This window comes from Anser anser (assembly GCF_964211835.1).
Source record: "Anser anser genome assembly, chromosome: 6".
NCBI classification, from domain to species: domain Eukaryota; kingdom Metazoa; phylum Chordata; class Aves; order Anseriformes; family Anatidae; genus Anser; species Anser anser.
The window spans coordinates 10,476,708-10,496,729 of NC_139726.1; the positions used below are offsets into that span (position 1 = coordinate 10,476,708).

A 20,022-nucleotide genomic window follows, 5' to 3' on the forward strand; every position below is an offset into this window, starting at 1 on the left:
TTTAATGCTTATAGGTCTGGTGTATCCAGCCAGACTCCTTCATCCAAAAGGAGCCTGGGATTTCTTTCTCAGCCTGCTCCTCTTTCTGTTAAAAAGATGAGATCTAATCAAGATTACACAGGGTGGAACAAACCCCGAGTGCCCCTTTCCACCCATCCTCAACAACAATTACAAGGGTAAGTTTAATTTTCTTTATCTGTCATGCATGCTTTTATCATCAGAACATGCGTATTCTTGTTATAATTGTTTCATGGGAAAAAAAAATCCTGAAATCTATGAACACTGAGACAGGGAGCACATTTCCTAGTTTGGAAAATATGTATTCTTAAATTGACTTCCTCAAAATTTTAGATATATGATAATTTCAGTTAATTGACATTCCTTTCATATGCTTCCATGGTTCATTTTTATATCTTGGGTATATACACACACGTTTTAATATTTTGATTGTAGGGACTCATGGATGCTTTCCTGACAGTTGCTGCCTCCTATGAGTTTTCAATTTAGTCTGAACGGCAGAAGGACAGCTCCAATTAAAACTGCTTGGGGAGTGTCTGGGGTGATGAATGTCCTACATGATAGCAGTGCCGTGTTTAACACTGGCACGTTTACACATTTACATACATGCCATGTTTAATTTTCTGTTTTTCAGGTTTTCAAACTTAGGAAACACCTGCTATATGAATGCCATTTTACAGTCCTTGTTTTCAATCCAGTCTTTTGCTAATGATTTGCTCAAGCAGGGTATCCCGTGGAAAAAAATTCCACTCAATGCACTGATCAGGTAAAATTCACTTTCTGGAAAGGGTATTTTCTCTTTTGTTACTGAGAAGCTAGCATTCCCAATACTGAAGCTCCTTTGTAGAGGGTAATGTGCATGTGTACGTAGATGTGTGAGCTGATTGTGCTTTCCTTAAACTCTGGATAAAATGTAGGAGATTGTCAATCCATTTTTTTTTTTGCTCTTAGAAAAATAAATCCTAGACACCTCTGTATTCTGGAGCTTTACTTTAGAAATAGGAAGTAGGCTTTTAGGATTTGCGATGTAGAGTAGTCCTTCATGTGTTCTGCTGTATTTCTAGTGGTAGAGTAAAATGCTTTAGAAGTGCAAAAAACTTCGTAGTTGATGCAGAATAACTTCTTGAAACATTATCAGCTAGTGTTTAAGCTGATCACTAACTATACTTGCTACGTGAGGGTTTATGTCTTTTTTTGGAAAATCTGCTTTGTCTAGTAGCTGTGGAGAGTGTATGTGTTGTGCAAATTTGATTTTTTTCTAAATTCAGATGAACTCTCGGTTCAGACAAACCTCATGTCAAGAAACTCCAAAGGTTTCTGAAATATGTAAAGCACTCTTTTTGAAATTTTGAATTCATTTGCCATTCAGATTCTGTTGTATGTCTATCAAAAAGACAGACTGCCATTTGCATATGCACTGTGCTCTCTGCCATTCAGGATTTTTATTATATGTGCTTTTGTGTATCTCCTTTTCTTTTCCTTCACTAAACAAAAAAGATTGAGGATGCCAGAACCATTCCTGTTTCCATTTCATCGTCCTTTATATTGTTTGGGGTCGTTTCTATTTTTGCTGTTATCTTCTCGAACTCTTCCCCCTCTGCTTGGAATCGGAGGCTGTTCCATGTGCCTTTTTGAAATGTCCTTTTCCTAAATTTTGTAAAAAACACTTGAAGCTTGTGCCTCATATACCTAGAGGTATATACAGGGTAGAGCTAGTGCTGGAGTACATCTGATGGAAGGCCATGTGTGATCCTGGCTGAAGTACAACCGGTCAGAGTTGGTAGTATCTAGTTTGGTGTCTGCTAGTTTGGGTATGGGCACTTAGTCTAACACGGTAAATGTTACCTGAACTCCCTGTCGACTGTTTTGTGGTGAAAAAGCTATTCCCTAACACGCTTCCCTTAGCAGTTGTAGAGGCTCAGAAGAGCACAGAATTTTCCTGTAGCTCAGCAAAACAGTAGAAACTTGTTGAGCTTCAAGGAACAGATCAGATACTTTTGGTAACTGAGTATTAGGTGTTGGTTTGGAGTGGGAGGGCATTGCACAGGTCTGTCTTTCTGTCTTGTTTTTTGGTTTGTCGTGGAACACCATGGAACATCTTCCCATCATCTTCCAGTGTATGTACTACGACATAAACTGTTGTATATGGAATGTACCAGTGTGTATTTCTGTGAAACCGCAAAGAAGTTAAAAAAGATAGCTAAATTGCACTAACTGAGAGGCAGGTAAAGTCAATTTCAACAGTGCTTTTTAACATGGTTTTCAGTTAAACTGTGTAGCTTGAATCAAGGAACTCCTCATGGCTCTTTTTTTACAGCTTTTGTTCTACCCTGTTATAATGTTTCACTACCAAAAGACATATGGCTTTAAGCTGACTAGAGTGGAAATCTTTTAAACAAACACACAAAATCTTTGCCCATAAAACTTGAATTTAATGATTTATGTGTTGCTTATTTGGTGCCACGTGATTTAATATCTCCTATCAGTATTTCAGTTTTCAAAAAGCATTGCTTTTTATCGCATTGTAAAAGATATTGCAGAAGTAAGTTTGTAGAACTTGATAAGGCTCTTCTCTTTACCTTAGAAAATTCTGGAATTCTTTTGTTTTTTTGGGTCCTGTGCCAATGGTGATCTCAAGTTAGAATTCAAAATACTTGAAATGTAAAAGGCTATTTTCCATTTTCTGAAATATTTTCATACAAAATCCCTGCACCGCTTATCACAGGGTAAAAGCTTTTAGGAACTTTTAAAATCAGATATCATGAGTTTTATTGCATTTCTCTGAAGTCGTGGACAATCAATCAATGTTTCATCGCATTGACTTCTGCAGGCGTTTTGCCCATCTGCTCGCTAAAAAGGATGTCTGCAGCCCTGAGGTTAAGAAAGAGCTGCTCAAGAAGGTGAAAAGTGCCATTTCAGCTACTGCAGAGAGATTTTCTGGGTATATGCAGAATGTAAGTATCGTAGCATCTCGAAACAATTGCGTATGTTGTTCATTGTTTGGACTGCATTGTCAGGCTTCATCTCTGTTTGACAGTGACTTGAGCTTTTGATTGAATGACAACCTTTGCCTGCTGTTTGTTAAAGCAGAACTGTCTTAGTGTTGCTGAATGCAGTAGATAGAAATGTAACTTCTCTCATCTGCATGTGTGAGAGGTACTGAATGGAGTCGTAGAAAATAATTCGTTGAATTTGTTGAACCCTGTTTCTAGGACGCACATGAGTTCTTGAGCCAGTGTCTGGACCAGCTGAAGGAGGACATGGAAAAATTAAACAAAACTTGGAAGAGCGAGCCAGTCCCTAATGATGACAACTCACCTGGACGGGCTTCTGATGACCTCTCAGCCACCAAAGTTTATACTTGTCCGGTTATCAGTAACTTAGAGTTTGAGGTTCAGCATTCTATCATATGTAAAATGTAAGTACGCTTCAGAACCTTTCTCATACTTATTTAAATGATTGGGAAGAGTTTGCATTTTCTGTGATTTCATCTGCAGACTAAGTAGTAGTATGTTTTTTTCCAAAGCTAGATATTTAGAAAATATTCTGCAGTCTAGAAATAACGTAAAATTCACACCATGCTGTCTGCTCTTTCAGTCCTTCTTTAAATAATCTGTTACCATTTAGCGCTTCGTTACATATCCATTGGAAAGCTGCTGTGCTTTTCTTTTTTGTCTACAGCTTGTATGAGAATAGGGAAAAGAGGGTTCCGGCCAGGCAATGTCTCCTCCTAGAAAATGGGAAGCTGTATTTTTCTTGTTCTTTCTAAAGGCTTCCAAGCAATGGTGTCTTCTTTGGTCTCTGTAGGTTATTGCCGTTATAAACCAGTATCTCTTGCCATTTGTTGTTTGTGAAAATTTTCCCTAAAATAAGTAAAAGTAAATTACATGCAGATAATAATTACTGAAGACAAATGACTATAGGATCTTTAAAAATAAATAAATAAATAGGGTCTTGTTCTACACACATAGATTCTACTATTTTGTTTTGAAAGAGTTACAAAGTATTTTGGGGCTTTCCATTCTTCTGTTGCTGGGCTGACTCTTTTTCTCCTAAGAAAGTTGAAGGGAGACTGCCTGTTCAGCTACATGGCAGTCACTTTGGTTTGTTGTATACTTGATCACTTGGGCTCTCCAAAGCAGTTTTCACAGACCAAGTTTTTTTGTTCTTTCTCCTACACAGAAGTTTCAGTTTCTAAAACATCAAAGTGAAATCCCAAAACTCAGCTTTGTCATAAGCATCAAACACTTTCATTTTAATATGGGTAAAAATAGGTTGAGAGAGATGCATATGTTTACTGGGAAGTTACTTTAGCCTAAAAATATGTACGTTGTCATTAATTTCAAGTTTATTTTTCATCACTTACATGAGCATGTTTCTTTTTTAGGTGTGGTGAAACAGTCACCAAACGAGAACAGTTTAATGACCTCTCCATTGACCTTCCTCGAAGGAAGAAATTGCTTCCATCTCGATCAATCCAGGATTCCCTTGACCTCTTTTTTCGGGTACATAGTTCATATATTTTTTAAAATTCACTGTGGTGTATGTGCAGATTCTGTACCATATGGAAATTTTGATTGCATAGCTGATTATTAGTTTCTATGACAGTGATTGAAGATACATGAAATAAATAATTTTGCGCTCTTTTGAGGTTGGGGCATTAAGATTATACAGGAGTTCTTATGGTAAAATGCTGTGCAGAACTTAACTAATTTTTATAACGTTGCTGTGAAATAAGTGAATTTCCCCGTTACGTGTTGGAAGTGTTGAGGCACAAATGAAAACAAACAAAAGAAGGGAGATTGTCAGATTGAAGTAATCACTCAGAAATTGCTGCTTCCTCTTCTGGGCTGGGATGCTTCAAAGTTTGTGCACTGATCTAAATTGGCATGGAAGAATATCATTGCACAGATCTATTAAAACAAACAAAACTATTGTTTTAATATATGCATGCTCATCTTGTAAGTAGACTTGCAAGACAAGGTTTCTGAAAGCTGAAAATGAGCCTTACCTATGTGATTGCATTGTGTTTTATCGTATCTTGAGGGAGGGAGGGCTGTGTTTTTTCTCCTAGTCCCATTTACCGATGGTGTTTTTGGCAGTTTGAGTAATTGATGTGCTTATTTTTCTAACAGCTAGTGGAGGTCTTACGCTTATGATTTAAAAAAACAAACAAATCAAAAAAATCAAAACCCAAAAAGATTATTAAGATTATTGTTGCTTCATTCATCTTTGCACAGAAAACATCTGTAAAAATGTTTGATGGCTAAGTCATGTAACATCAGCGTCAGTGATAGTTCTCCTTTTCGTGTCTGTTCATCTACTCAGCTGCAGCACATCTCTGACAAGGTTAGATGAGGATAGCTTTTCAGGAACAAAGCTGAGGTTTTAAACGAGAGAGAGCTTGATGGTAAATTATCATCAACCAAAAGCGATTGGGGGGAAAAAAAAAAAAAACAAAAAAAACCAGCTGTATATGTTAGAGAAAACAGCAAGCCTTGCAAGATTATCTTCTCTCTCTAAAGGCTAGTTTGCCTCAACTGTGGCTATTTCAGTGGTCTGTGCGATAGATTTGTGGGAAAAATATTCCTCCCCATTCCTCCTGTGTCAGTGGATATATTGTCAAATGGTATTATTACCTGTTCTCCTATTGGATGCCCTCTTGTTAGCTCATGTTGAAGGTGAATATAATTTTTAGTGTGGCTGCTGTCATGAAGAGCTTCTATGACAGCTGAAAGCAAAGTCCTTTCTGTTGAGATCTATTTGATGCATCTTTTCTTCCACTAGTCATTTTTCTGTTCTTACACAGGCAGAGGAAATTGAGTATTCCTGTGAGAAGTGCAATGGGAAGTCAGCTGTTGTCACACACAAGTTCAATAGGCTTCCCAGGTAACCGCTGACATCTGTTCCTTTCTTTCCTGGAAATGTGTTGCAAAAACCCCTCAGATTAAAGCTGGAATAATGGATGGGACACCATGTGTGGTGGTCAGCACTTGAGAAAGATGCACGTGCAGGCATTAGTTTCTTCATGCTGTTCTTCAGTTTCCCTCTGAAAAGCTTCTGTGTGCTGACCACCCTCAGCAACACTTCTTCCTCCCTGTCACTGCACAAGGAGACCTGAGTTTTCCCTTCCTGCTTTTACTGGAATTTTGGAGGCGTGAGAACAGTAAATATATTTTGTAAGCTTGATATTCTGTGCTCAGTTGGCCTGGTGGGCAAGACTGAGTTGGAGACATTCCTACCAGAAGTTATATTAGAAGGTTCTGCTTTGGTCACTTCTTCCTGCGTTGATCCCCGTTTTCTCTCAGTAAGCACAGTGCTTCAAGGAAGAATGGAAACACTTTGAGAGTTAATGGCATGCTCAGGAGTTTCTGACCTCATGTTGGGGTTTAGTTCATGACTTGGAGTAGAAGTGTTTGGTGGTAGGGATTATTCTTGGTTTTTTTTTTTTTGTTTGTTTTCCATTTTCTGTCTTTAGATTAACCTTGCCATTTGTATTTCTTTCTCCTCTTTCAGGGTCCTGATTCTCCATCTGAAACGATACAGCTTCAATGTAGCCTTGTCTCTCAACCACAAAGTTGGGCAGCAAGTGGTTATTCCGAGATACTTAACCCTGCTTTCGCACTGCACAGAAAGCACGAGGCTGCCGCTGACACTGGGGTGGAGCGCCCATTCTGCAATGTAAGTGTACAGCTCGTGATTGACCTGTGCCCTGTTAAGTGCATTCAGTGAGGTAGAAATTGTCAGGTCTTCTCTGGATGATGTCTGGATTAGGAAATCATTTGGTTTCAGGTGGAAGATACCTAATCTCGCATTTTTAGTGCACTGTGCTAATTTGTAATGTGATCGTGAGAACACGGCATGTTCTCATGGCGAGGAAGCACGATAGAAGCAGTACAAAGACTTGGTGGGATGTAATCCAGGGAATATTTGGTAAGATAGAATTCTTCAATGTTTTTGAAAATAAATTTCTATCCTTTTTAGAAGAACTTTTGTCAGTAATTCCTATAATTTATGCCTCCCAGACCAAAATCTAGATTACCTTTTGTTCACAGCACGCTTACCTCTGCTTAGGAGATAACAGCATCATCTCTTTTTCTGCTAATTTCCACTTGCACATCTTGTACTGTCATTCATTTTTCATTGTCTTTACTGTGCCACTATAGTATTTGAACGCTTCACAGGCTGAAAATACTCTCTCCTTTTCCCTGTGACAGTTATTTCTGTACAGCTGCTTGTCCCGAGACGCAGAGATTAAACTGGGCCAGTTGTCACATAGGAAGTTTCTGGCAGAATAAGAAAAAGATACCCTTAGGTCTCTTGTGGCCCCTGCCTACTGACATAACCACGGTAACTGTAGTGAGATAGGATACATCTGGTGTGTATGCTCAGCGGTACGGCCAGCATGTTTCTTGTGCCGAATGTTTACTGGAGTTTGAGATTTATGTGGCAGTTTTCCAAGAGTTTGCTGTAACAATAAAAATCTTTACCTCTTAAACATAATGAACAGCGTCAGCTTACCAATGCAGACATACCTTAAGATATATTTAAAGTAGCTTTTCAGTGACTTTTTTTTTTTAGTCATCGAAACCATTCTGATTTACCAGAAAGTGAAAGGGTGAGTAAGATGGAGAGAAGCAGCCGTGATTTGAGGGGGAAGATTGAAAAAGATTTCTTCTGCATTGGCAGCTATCTGGTAGATGTGTGATAGCGATGGGCTTTGAGGAGCCTGTGAAAGGATCAAGGAGACCAGGAGGGTTGTTTAGAAGGATTTAGGTAAGGAAGGAGAAATAGAGGCATGGGACATGCCAGAAAACCGGCTGATCCAGAGAGCAACAGGAGACTGTGGTTTGAGAGCAGGAACTCTAGTGATGGTGGGAATAAAATAAAATTAAAAAAAAAAAAAAAGAGTTGTCTTGACATGGGATCCCAAAGCCTTTAATTTATGAGCTTGTCCTAAGGGTGCATCACTAAGAAGTGAATCAAATTTAAAGGATTACATATGGTTTTGAACAACTGTTGTATATTTATGGCATCGTGGAGATACTACTCTAAATATAAGCAATTAGCAAGTACATAATGTTGTTCTACATGCTTCTTTGAACATGGATTTGCATGCACAGCAGACGAGTAAACACTTATTTTTTAAAGACTGTAACTGCTGCAATAAATACTTTGCTTTTTTAATAGTTCCCGTCCATTGAAAGCCTCCCAAATGGTGAATTCCTGTACTATAAGCACTTCCACACCTTGTAGGTGAGTTATAGCTCTGAAATGCCCATGGCCTGGCATTTTATGGGATAGTGTTCAAGGCATTTTAGAATTTTATAATTCTTCTTTTTATTCTTTCTACTTACTTTTTTAGTTTAATTTTTCTCTTTTAATAAATTGTTTTGGCTACTCTTTTTTTCATATCTGAGCTTTATTGATGTTGCATGTTAGATGAAATTAGTATTAATGGTACAATTTGCCCAGTTGACACAATCCTGTTAGCATTTCTCTTGAGAACCTTTGGGAGCTTGTAAGCAAGTAAAGACGGTTTTGTTTTTGTTGGTTTTTTTTCATGCAGAAGGCTCAATGAGAGAGATTTAGTTTACACAGATGATTTGTCAGTGCCAAGTATCTTAAACTGCCTTGTATTCATCATTGCAAGCTATGTATATAAGAAGCAAAGTAGTTTCTAATTCTGCAATCTAGCTTTTTTCCAACTTTATATGTGGAGCCACAAGATGAGTATTGGGCACAGGTGGTTTGTTCCTTAGGCTTATTTGTAAAGATGAGGGGGCATTATTTTCATAGGCCATTTTGAAAGGACAGTTTTTGACATTGTGGAAAATGTGATATTGCTCTGAGTGGTTTTGCACTGTGGAATACACTTAGAACAGATTTCCTAATTGACCAGATATCACAAACTTCACTGTAGTCCCTTGTCTTCTGCTCTAAAGAAACAGTTTATCCCAGTGAAAGAGCAAATGGGAAAACTGGAAAAAAAGTTGTGCAGACTTGCAACTTTATATCCTAGTTACGATGTGGGAAGTCCTGTGTCCAACTTAATAAATTTTGGAAGTCAAATAAATGATTTGTGCTGAGTTCTACGTGTCACTGCGTGCTTGACTCAGAAGAGTAGGTTAACGGTTGGACTTGATGATCTTAGAGGTCTTTTCCAACCTAAATGATTCTATGATTCCTCTCCAGGGTTGCTTGGTAATAAAGTGCAGAATCTTGTTTTGTGAGCTCAACTCTGCTACATCTTAAAATGAATATCCTGCGAAAGAAAAAAAGTAACACTTGGTAGACTGGCAGGTAAACTATTAAGTGTGTGGTTCTTGCTTTTAAAGATGTCAGCTGCTATTGCAGACTTGAAGAAGGTATGCCAATTAAACTAGTGAAAGATACCTTTTCTGAAAACCCTGCTTCCTACATTAATAAATTTTCATTTTCAACAGTTGCTGTTTGTTCCCTAAATTGTACTGCCCAACAGTCTGAACATTTGGCATAACAGTTCTTCAATGGTTACTGTGAAACAGATTTGTATAATGCTATGAAGTTTTATAGGCATATTTCTAATTCACAGAAAATACACTTTCAAGTCAAAGAGCCCTACAGCACTCTATGTAGATTCGGACAGTGATGATGAGCCATTGAAACGCTCTGTTGCCCATAGTCAAAGGTTGTGCAACATACCGAGTAGAGATCAGCAACAACTGCAAGAAGAGCAAGAAAAGGTAAGGGGAAGAAATACCATTTTTGTCTACATAGATCCGATATGTGCTCGTGGTTGGCTCGTGCTTTTCTTGGCATAGACTGCGAGTAAAATTGGTGCAAGATATTTTTTTTTCTCTTAATTAGCAATGTGTTGCTGGAAGGCAGTGTTTTCCTATGCCGGCTAATTGACCTCTCTGTGCAATTGCATTGGGTTCCCACTGGGAACAGAGGTAATTGTGTTGCAACTGCATTTAACTTGTTGGGTTCTGTGTACCAGCTGCTTAGCAGTTTTGTCAGTCCTTTGGGCAACTGTCATTAATGATGTTTCCAGACTGAAATAAAATGGGCTGTCAATAATAAAATTATGTAGTAAAGCCCTTGATTAAATTAGAGCTAGTACAAATTGGCCTAAGCAAAATACTCAATTGAGAAAACTTCTTCCACATCCGATTTGTGTCCCCTTTCGAGTACGGCTTTATTAAAACCTTTTTGGACACTAAAGCTATTAGTCCTTGGAGGTAGACACACAGAAGTGTGTAGAGATTGAGCTCCTTGGTGTAAAAGCACAGTTAACTTCAAATAGCCTTTGAGGTCTTCATTGTAACTGGTGTTCATGTTTTAAGATATTTTTGCCTCTACCAGGACAGTGTATTAGCAGGTAGGTGAATTGTCTGAGGAAAAATGATGATACAGAAGGGCAAGCTGGAAACTTAGAGGATTATCTTGCAGTACTACTTCATTCTATTAGAGGGTTGCATGCCTAGTGCTTAGAACAAGTGTCCTGCATCTCAGCTTCTCGAAAGCTTTTGACAGTGTTTATGGGATTATTTTAAGCAAGCAGAAAAATGTGTACTTGATTATGACACAGAAGGACAGGCGTAAAGCTGGCTGAATAGCACTTTGCGGAGAGGTAGGTACCTACAGTTTCTGATCTGATGGGAAAAATCAAACCAAGGGAGGATCCTGATCCATTTGGTATTTAATAAATAAGGAAATAAATGATGAATTCTAAATTTCCAGAAGACACAGAGCTGGTAAAGACTGCAAGTGTGTTGAAATTCAGAGCTACAGTTAGAATGATCTCGATAAATCTGAGAAATTCCCTAAAAATAGGAGGGGTGGTTCAGTAGGAACAGGCTAAAGGTGCTAATCTTAGGAGGACTAATTGACTGTAAATGCAGGATGGGAACATCTGGGAAAGCCGTGGGCCTCTGGAGCAGAGCAAAGGGTGACAGTCGGTCACAGTGTCAGGCGGATTGAAAAGGCAAATGTGTAGACAGAGGCATAGCCTGCAGGTTGTGTGAAGTAACACTTCATTTTTTTCTCAGCGTTGAGCTCTAGCTGGAGTGCTGTATCCAGCTTTGGGCTCCAGACTTCAAAAGAGTTAGAGATTAATTGGAGAGGGGCCAGAGGAGAGAAATATGAGTGGTCAGAGATGTGGAAAGGAAGATTTGTCGGGGAAAGAACAGGCAAGTGAACTTGGGTTCCTTAGTTTAAGGAGAAATCTAAACAGGGTGTGTATCTTCAAGGACAGGAAAGAAGCAAATGGAAATACTTTGGTTGTTTTCTGTGTCCATAGTTGATAGAATAAGAAGCAATAGACTGAAAGGAGCTGGACTCGATGATCCTCATGGGTCCCTTCCAACTCTGGATATGCTATGATTCTGTGAAATTACAGGGAGAAATTTTTAGACTAAATATTAGGGAAAACTTCCTGATATGCAGGATATGAAGTGACGGACTGGATTGCTTTGGGAGAAAGTAGAAACAAACCTTTGCTGAAGGTCTTGGGAGCAGGGCAGGCAACCACTGTCTTGCACGACACAGCTGTGGTATCTGTGGGTGGGGGAATTACACCGGCTTGTCTTTGAAGTCCTTCTTCTATAAAGAAAAAGCATTCCAAACTATTCTAAGTGATTCTCCCTCAAGTTTTGTTTGTGAGGAAGTATAGGTAGTCTCTATCACAGGGGCCCCGTGAGTGCAAAAAATGTGGGAATAAAGTGTATTAATTTGAATAGCAAATTAACGATGGGCTTTCCAGCCTGCTGTGGGAATGAGACAGTGGTGATAATGATTCCACACAAGCGACTTGACTTTTTGTGGCCGTGCACGTTGGCCCTTCCTCGACCACGGGCACGACCAGCCATCTGTTCTCTTTAACCAGACCCCTTGTCCTCCATGTCGTCCCGGGAGGGCCGGGGCCTGGGCCTAGGCCTCAGAGCGGCGTTACTGCTGCTGCCCTGCAGGCGAAGTAGGATGTTAAGTACTTTTCTGATACACTTATTTAAAGCAGCCTGTGCTAGAGCCTAAGCTACTTAAAGTCTATGCAAATAATTTCTAATAGAAAAGTTGTATTCAAATAAAGCACGGTTGCTGCCAAGTCTTTAAAGTCCGGCCGCTGAATTAGTGGTAGTTGTTGGCAGAGTGCCTGGAAGTGGAGTTTACGTGAAGAGCTAAACCAGTTCAGATCGTAGTAGTCTACAGGTGCAGAGCGAAATCAGAAAGCTTAAAAAGCAGGTACTCTGCTTTCCTTGTTCAGTGCCTGAATCAACGTGAGGATTTATTGTTTAAAAAGTGATCTGAATTTGTCAGTTCTCATTCTGGGAGACGATGATGATTAGAAACAAGCAATTGAATTGGGAAATTCACTGACTAATCTTTTGATAAGCCAGTTTTAATGCAAAATGCTTGCTGTATAAAACTTAAGGTCTTACTTATCAAAAGCTTTTTGTGTGTAAATAAAAACTAGCAGTAAAAATGTGTTTTTGTTCATTTTAACAAAGTTCTGAGAAGCATCCAAATGCTGTTTGCATTCAGACCTGGATACAAACATTAATAGAAAAGAAAAATAACAACAACAAAAATTATGTAATATAGAAATGAAAAAAAAATAAAACTAAACATATGGTAAGTAGTATAATTGTTTAAATATGTGTGCATGGAGGTTAACTCCTGATAATTAATATGAAAATGATGGAAATGACTATATTGGTTACAAGTCAGTATGGTTTAGGAGTTTATGAACATCAGTTTTAGGAAAATAACTTAAAAAAAAAAAAAAAGGAAAACCTCAGACCAAGACTAGAGTGTTTTTAGTGTTTTTCCTTTCTTCCAATTTAAAGCCATTCTGTTCTCCTTAGGAAATAATAATTTCCCCCTGCCCCTACCTTTTGGATTAACTGTTTTCTTACTCTATTTGCCTGTGTTGTGTCCCCTACCCCGACAATTTCCTCTTGCAAGTCCGTGGCACCAAACCTAATATTAATTCCTCTTCGTACCAGCCCAATTTCAGTTCCTATTCTTCCGTCCTTGCATTCAAGTTCAGTTATGGTCTTCAGTTGCCGTTTCAGCCTGCTTTGTTGTTAAACGTGAAATTTTGCTACTTGTGCCTCAGTATTCTCGCACCGACTTGCCAGAGGCTTGACGGTTCATCAGAACCCAAAGGTGGAACACACGTATTGAAGGAGACGGGAAGAGTTGGCTTGTCTGTGTTAAGCCACAGGGCCTGTAAAAACTGGTTGTAGTTTATATTTAAATATCGTTCCTTGGAGTGAACGTAGCTACAAAGGTTGTGTCTCCATTGAGTCTCTCGTAACTATCTGTTTAATGTTGACAGAGCCAAACTCCCACTCCCTGGGGTTAATCAGCAACAGCAACAAAAAAACTCTCCACAGAAATGTAAATCTGATGTTATATACCTGTTCATTCAAGCATTTAATCATAACTCCATTCATCTCTAGGGTTCAAAAAGAAGTAAAATGGAGGCTGATAAACCTGAGCTGGGTAATGCTGGTTTTGATGGGATGAGTGAAGATGAACTGCTAGCAGCTGTCTTAGAGATTAGCAAAAGGGAAGCTTCTCTGTCTCTGAGCCATGACGAGGATAAGCCCACAAGCAGCCCAGACACTGGTTTTGGAGATGATGAAATTCAGGAATTGCCAGAAAACCTGGAAACTATGGAGATGGAAAAACCCAAAGCAGCACTAGAATCAGGTAAGGTGAAGTAACCATCTTAAATTGGACTATAGTGAGCTAAAGCGAGTTACTGATAGCAGCGGGTTAGTAACATTTGATGGCAGAAGCCGGGTGCAAGTGCACTACTGAAATTGCCTGACTTAGAGTTTTCTCACAATTTCCCAATATATATAGCTTTTAATTCATTGAACTGGAAAAATGTATTTTCTTGTATGTCTGTCACCTCTGTGATAAAGGTAGGTTGTCTTCAGAGTTCATTGCTGTTGTTTTCTCTCTTGATCAACACATGCTTCCACTCATTGTCTTACCAGACAATTTAAATTACTAAGATTTGGCAGTGTCTGGAACTTAATCCTCCATAATCAGACGGTGGTTGCATTTCTGTAGCTGCTGCAGCCTGAGCAGCGTGGTGGCAGTGTTCAGATTGCTGGTGTGTAAGAATGAGGTCTGGGGTGCGTAAGTCTAGAATGCTTTCAAAAATGTAGTTATTTTTTCATTGTTTATTAATGAATTTAACTCCATCTCTGTTTTTTTTCTAATACTTTTTCATGTGAGAGTAGTGAGCATGAGACTCAGCATGCAAATCATGGCCTCTGACCCAGATACATAGTTAAGTATGAGGAGACTGTTTGATCTCGGTATAGGGAAATTGTGTGTCTTAATTGGCTGAAGGAAATTTAAGTGTTTATCATTTGTTGTATGCTACGTGCTTTCACTCAGATTTTTAATTCCAATAGTCTGGAAAAACAGGGAAACAACATGCTTTCCTTCTCATATGAGAGACAGGAGGTTAAATATTTATAAACACAAAAAAGAAACCTACTACATTACAGAAAACCACACTTATTTCACTGGATGACTCTTGACAGCTTTCGTGTTGGAAGGCCGAGTGTAAGAACAGCAGATCTGTGGGTCAGCCTTGCTTGAGCTCTCCTTCATATATGCTGTTACTTATGGTTGTGTGAAAGAGAGCTGTGGGAGCGTGGCTACAGAAATGTGTCTCTTCAGGTTTCTTTTGAAAGGTATGATGCAATTATTTGGGGGCTGTAGTGTGACATTTAAGTAACAAGTAGATGTTTAATAGAAGTTTCTGTGATTTCTGATTAAGAATTTGGTTAAACACTCAGTAATGTCTTCAGCTTTCTGTATTGTTGTATGGTCAAAAAAACAAGTGCTGTTCAAAGCATATTGTTTGTTGTTCAGATAAGATACGTATCTATGTATTTTGAGTTACCAGTTACGGCAGTCAAATGTAACACCTATTGAGTTCACAGTCCTGTTTTATTTAAAGGAAGCTTAATTGCAAAGGATGCTTTATTATATCAGGCAAGATGATTCTAAACATGAAAGATTTAATTTGGTCCAATTCTTATCACTAGTAATCTTTTTCTTTTTTTTTGGTTAATAAACACTGAATTATTTGTGGTACTTTCCAAAAAGGTAGAAAGTAAGACCCTGGCTACTTTACATATGACAGAAGATCTCTCTTCTACAAGACCCTCAAATAAAAGTTCTGTGACTTGAGTGTTTCTTACAGTAGAAGTTTGCAAAGATCATGTAATGAATTCTGTTTTGTTATCCATCTTAAGAGGATTAGACTGATGGATTATGGTTCTAGTTCTGGTGGTCTTATGTTTAAGAGGTCATAGATACTGAGACTCTGCCTTGTGTAATCCTTGCCAGTAACTAATGAGCAGATGTTGAAGTCTGCATAGGGCAAAACTGTAAAGTTTCACATGTTGCTGCATGATAGCTCTTGGAGCAGGTCTTGACTCCTTTTCAGCTGCAAGCAAACAGAAGAATGAAAGTGTCCTGCAACTAGAGGAGATGTGTGCAGTGGTTGAATGAGTGTTTGTTCCAGAAGTTGGAACAAATTAAATACCTTCCTCCCAAAGTCTTCAGACATAGTGTTCGCTTTAAAGATTGACTATAAAGTTTTAATCTTCTTGCACTTTTAAAGATACAGGTAGTGTTCAGAAGATTGAACTCTTACCTGAAGCAAAAAAGCTGAAAAACTGAAAAAATGCTTGAGAGTTGTGCTTCCCTCAGCCTTACAAATGATTCGGCTTTAATTGTAGCTTTGCCTGCAGTACTCTGAGGTATAATATGCAATGCAAATTATTTTTTTTAATCCATGGTTCTTTCGAGAGAAATTCAAGTGTCAGCTTCGTGGCTGCAGAAGCCTAGTGGTGTGTGACATCTTCCTTTAGTTGAAGTCGCTGTTTGAGTGAGCATAAAAGACTAAGAAGAAGACTAGTTCAGGCATTAATCAAATGATTCATCGTACACCTCTTAAAATAAGAGTCCCCTTTTGAGCTTTTCCCGTTTGACTTTTTGTTTTGTTTATTTTTTATGGCTGATATCTCCTTGTCAATAGATGTCACTGTGCTGCAAGGATTGTGGTTAAGGAGGATTGAGCTAGTAACAAACAGAAGACCCAGAAAAACATAACTGTACTTTCTGATTCTTCAGGTCCTGCCAATTTCACTGAGATAACTAAAGATTTTGACGAGAATAAGGAAAACAAAACTCCGGAAGGCTCCCAGGGAGAGGTTGACTGGCTGCAGCAGTACGATATGGAGAGAGAGAGGGAAGAACAAGAACTTCAGCAGGCACTGGCTCAAAGCCTTCAAGAACAAGTAAGAAATAAAGTTTGCTTCCTTGAGTTGTCTTCCCCAGCAGCGGAAACCTGATAGCTGAAGAAAACCTTGTGTTCAGACAGCTGCAGAAGGATTCTGCTGCTTTTCTGAGAGAACCAGATGTTCTAGCTCCACTGTCAGTACAGTGATAGATTTGGGTGCATTTTGTATGTACTTTGGAAAGTACAAACCTGCAGATTTCTCAAGGCTTCTGTGCACATTTATACGCTGGCCTGTAACATTATGTAAAAGTTATGATAAACTAAACTCTTGCTAGCTGTCATCTAGAACTGACATGCCCACCCTTAGCTTCCCTGGCAGTTGCTTCTTGCCTGAAGGACCTGCAGCAGGTCCTGCCAAGAATCAAAGGGAAAGAAACTGGTTTCAAAGCAAATGCTAGGAATAGCTGTACCAGGTCAAGGTAAAGATCTGCCTAGTCTAGGACCTTGTTTCTGGTAATCACCAGTAGGAGATGCTTAGTGAAGGGTATTGAAAAGGAGCGATTACATGACACTTCCATGTTAGAAAAAGGATCTCGAATAATATGGACTAAAAACAGTCCCTTAAATTGGACTTGAAAAGAATTGGGATCTTGGGTCGCCTGCTGATCATCCGTGTTCCACTTGATTTACAGGGCCTGTAAGTGATTTCTGCAAGTTTAACTCTGCCCCTCAGAGTGAAGCAGACTCTCAGCCAGGTCTTTCTTTAAATAGATGCCCTTGTCTGCTCTCTGTTAATACTAAAGCTGTCATGGTTTTCCTTATGAGATCTGATGTTTCCATGGCTCTTGGATTTTCTCTCCCATTGCTCATTATGAGGTGCTGGTTGGTATGTTCCACGCCAGATGTAGCTTTGATTCAGAAATGCGAAGTAGTTGAACAAAGATTCCCAAGCACTTTAGAAACTGTGAGATAAAAGGCCTCATGCTAATAATGTAAAACTGCCTTTTGAGTGGTGGTGTGCTACGGTTCTGAAATGAAAATCTGCTATTCTAATGATTCAGGCATGAAAATGTGGTAGCTGTGGTTATCTTGATTTGAAATATGTAGTTAGGGCTTTGCGTTCAGGTGCACAGAAAGTGTTCAAGTTCTGAATCAAGCCAGCACATTAAATATTACTGACTGGCTTGCTGTAGCTCTGAGCTTTCAAGAGTGGTGGAAGGAACACGAGCATAATACTACCCAAAAAAAAATAGAAGGGTTTGTTGACAGACTTGAGGTTTCTTTTCTACTCGTTAATGGTAATATTTTTAATACTCTTTTGTTTAGTGGTGTCTTTTTTTTTTCATTGCGTCTCTGTGAATTACAGCTGTTACATAGAACATTTCAGATGGCTAAAAAATAATAAAATCTGTCAGAGTTTAATGACTCTGTCTACAGTTGGCTTTGGGCAGAAGTCTAAATTTTGCTGAAGTGTGAGGAGCTTTGTGTGTAAGTGACAGCTTTCCTTAGCGAAGGTTACAAATTCATTCAGATGCTTTTCAAATTAATGATCCAGAGAAAGTGTTCGGTGTTACTAGAGACTTGCTCTGCTGCATACCAAACTTCAGAAGCTTTGACAAGCCTTAATGAAGGTTTGTCCCAGGTTCTGTTGGACGGGAACATTGGACCCTCGCTGGTTGCAAACATTCCTTTACACAGAACCTTTAATTTACAATGTCAGGTTTGTTGTAGAAACCAGAGCAGCACAGTTTCAATGGAAAAAGAGCACCACAAGAATTTTAAACAGTGAACTGTCTCATTGAGCTAAGTTCTGTTCTCTTCCCATCAGGAGGCACGAGAACAAAAAGAGGATGATGACCTTAAACGAGCCACGGAATTAAGTCTACAAGGTGAAGCTCATTTAACTTATTCCAGTATGTTGCTTTTGAGGGGAAAATGGGTCTGTATGTACGAGTACAGCCCCTGAATGTCTGTACGACAGCTGGGATTTCGTGTCCTTTTGGTGTAGGCTCAATTGTATTTGGCTTTGAGCGGGTCAGCTTTCCTTGCTCTCCATTGTGGAAGCAAATGCCTGAAAAAAAACTTAGTATAAAAAACGACCTATTTCGTTCTCTGAATTTTTATATATTAAATGTATATAGCAGAATGGACCTTGAAATTTTGCATTCCCAGCAGAAGCCATCACGCTAATGGCTGTACTCACAACTTAAGGATCATTTCATGCTTGCATTGGAATTTTAGTGCTCATTAATGCACTGTCCTTGCCCAAGAAAATGAAAAAGTGCCCTATCTGTCTGACAGAATGGGAGGGAGATGGACTTCATTGCAAGGTATAGCTGTTGTGGATTGGGGAAACACGCAAAATACACTGTCCTTCCCAAATCTAACCAGTGTGGTGAGCCTCAGGCACTGCTTAGCGTTTGTGTGAGGCTGGCATGTGAGTGGTTTCATACAGTCTGGCAGAGCAAAGCATAACAGAGAGAAACTTTGTGCTCTGGAGTGGGAGAGGGAGTGGTAATGAAGTATTGTGTTAAGATACTCCTAGTTGCTTAGGCACCTTTAAAGGCCCTCAGCTATTACTGAATGAACCTGTGTCTCCTTCTGAGGAACAATAAGCTGAAAACTGTGTAAACCCAAGTCAGGTGGCCTGGAGGAATTTAAGGCTAGAAATCCGTCCTCCTTCGGATATGCTGTCACTTGACTTAAACACGAGCATTGCCTCATGCTTCTCAACTTGATACCGTGTCATTTGTAAAGCCTCAACCAGCAGTTGTTTAAGGAGATGCTAATAATCTTGAACATAGAGCTGGTAGAATTTGTCTTGGGTTCACAGTGGTGCTGCCATCAAAGACCCACTTGTCATCCAGGAACGGCTGGTGAAAGGGGGCTTAGCAATGCCTGTGGTAAACGCTCCAGAGACCTACCTAAGTGGCTGTGTTTGGGGCAGTAGTCCATCTTACATAGTCTGAATGAAGCGTGTGGAAACCAGCAGTAAAATACTCTCAGTTAAAGGGATTAATCTATAAACTTCGCAGAAGATTATACTAATCCAGCGTCTCGTGATTTAACAGTGAAAGCAGAGTCTCTTTGGCAAAACATTTCCATTGTAACTGGCATGGTAGTGCCTTTAAAAAAAAAAAAAAAAAAAAGGTAAATCAATCCTGAGCAGTGTCCTGTTCATCACAACTTCTCATCCACTCAGGACTTCATAGCTTTAATTTAGCTGGTGAAAGTGCAGCCGCTTCTCCTAATGAGTACTGTACAAAATCCTAAATTAGTCGGGTAGCTGCAAAATCCCAGGAAGTTTGGAACAGCGTGTACAGGGAGCAGCGGTGCCTTCCGGCTCTTCGCAGAGCGCTGCCTGCGTTTTTCTCAGCCAAGCAGACTGGAAGTTCCTGCGGCGAGCAGCCTTCTTACCATTGAAAACAATGAAGAGATGCCTGCTGCCAGCAGTAGCAATTTGATGCCAGTTTTAATTGAAAAATGCACTTTGTTAATGCAACTTACAGTTTCAAACTGTAATTCATAGCTTCTCGTTGCTGAACTTACAGTTCACTGACCAAACTGGCTGCACTTCTTTTAACGTCGGTTCTGGCTGCAGACCACCAGTGCTCTGGAGAGAACTGGGTATTGAACTGCTCTTTTGTCACCCATCTGTCACTGTCACAGTGCACTTCTGTAAAAGTATTAGAGAGATTATGCCAAAATTAATTCTGTAGTCCAAGATACTTCCCTTAATTATT

At 39.3% G+C, this 20,022-nt stretch overlaps 1 protein-coding gene across 2 annotated transcripts in view; it reads left to right on the plus strand.

Moving 5' to 3' along the window:
• The window catches only part of USP37 (ubiquitin specific peptidase 37), a 35,449-nt gene that overhangs the window by 9,834 nt on the left and 5,593 nt on the right, over positions 1–20,022 (plus strand). The window contains exons 9-20 of one of the 2 annotated variants that reach the window (XM_083840544.1): positions 15–176; positions 653–784; positions 2,849–2,972; positions 3,231–3,436; positions 4,406–4,523; positions 5,828–5,907; positions 6,535–6,699; positions 8,209–8,274; positions 9,593–9,743; positions 13,464–13,716; positions 16,171–16,337; positions 18,108–18,168. In XM_083840544.1, coding sequence (XP_083696670.1) covers positions 15–176; positions 653–784; positions 2,849–2,972; positions 3,231–3,436; positions 4,406–4,523; positions 5,828–5,907; positions 6,535–6,699; positions 8,209–8,274; positions 9,593–9,743; positions 13,464–13,716; positions 16,171–16,337; positions 18,108–18,168 — 1,685 coding nt within the window. The remainder of the gene's footprint in view (positions 1–14; positions 177–652; positions 785–2,848; positions 2,973–3,230; positions 3,437–4,405; positions 4,524–5,827; positions 5,908–6,534; positions 6,700–8,208; positions 8,275–9,592; positions 9,744–13,463; positions 13,717–16,170; positions 16,338–18,107; positions 18,169–20,022) is intronic. The other variant, XM_083840545.1, reaches the window with a different exon arrangement.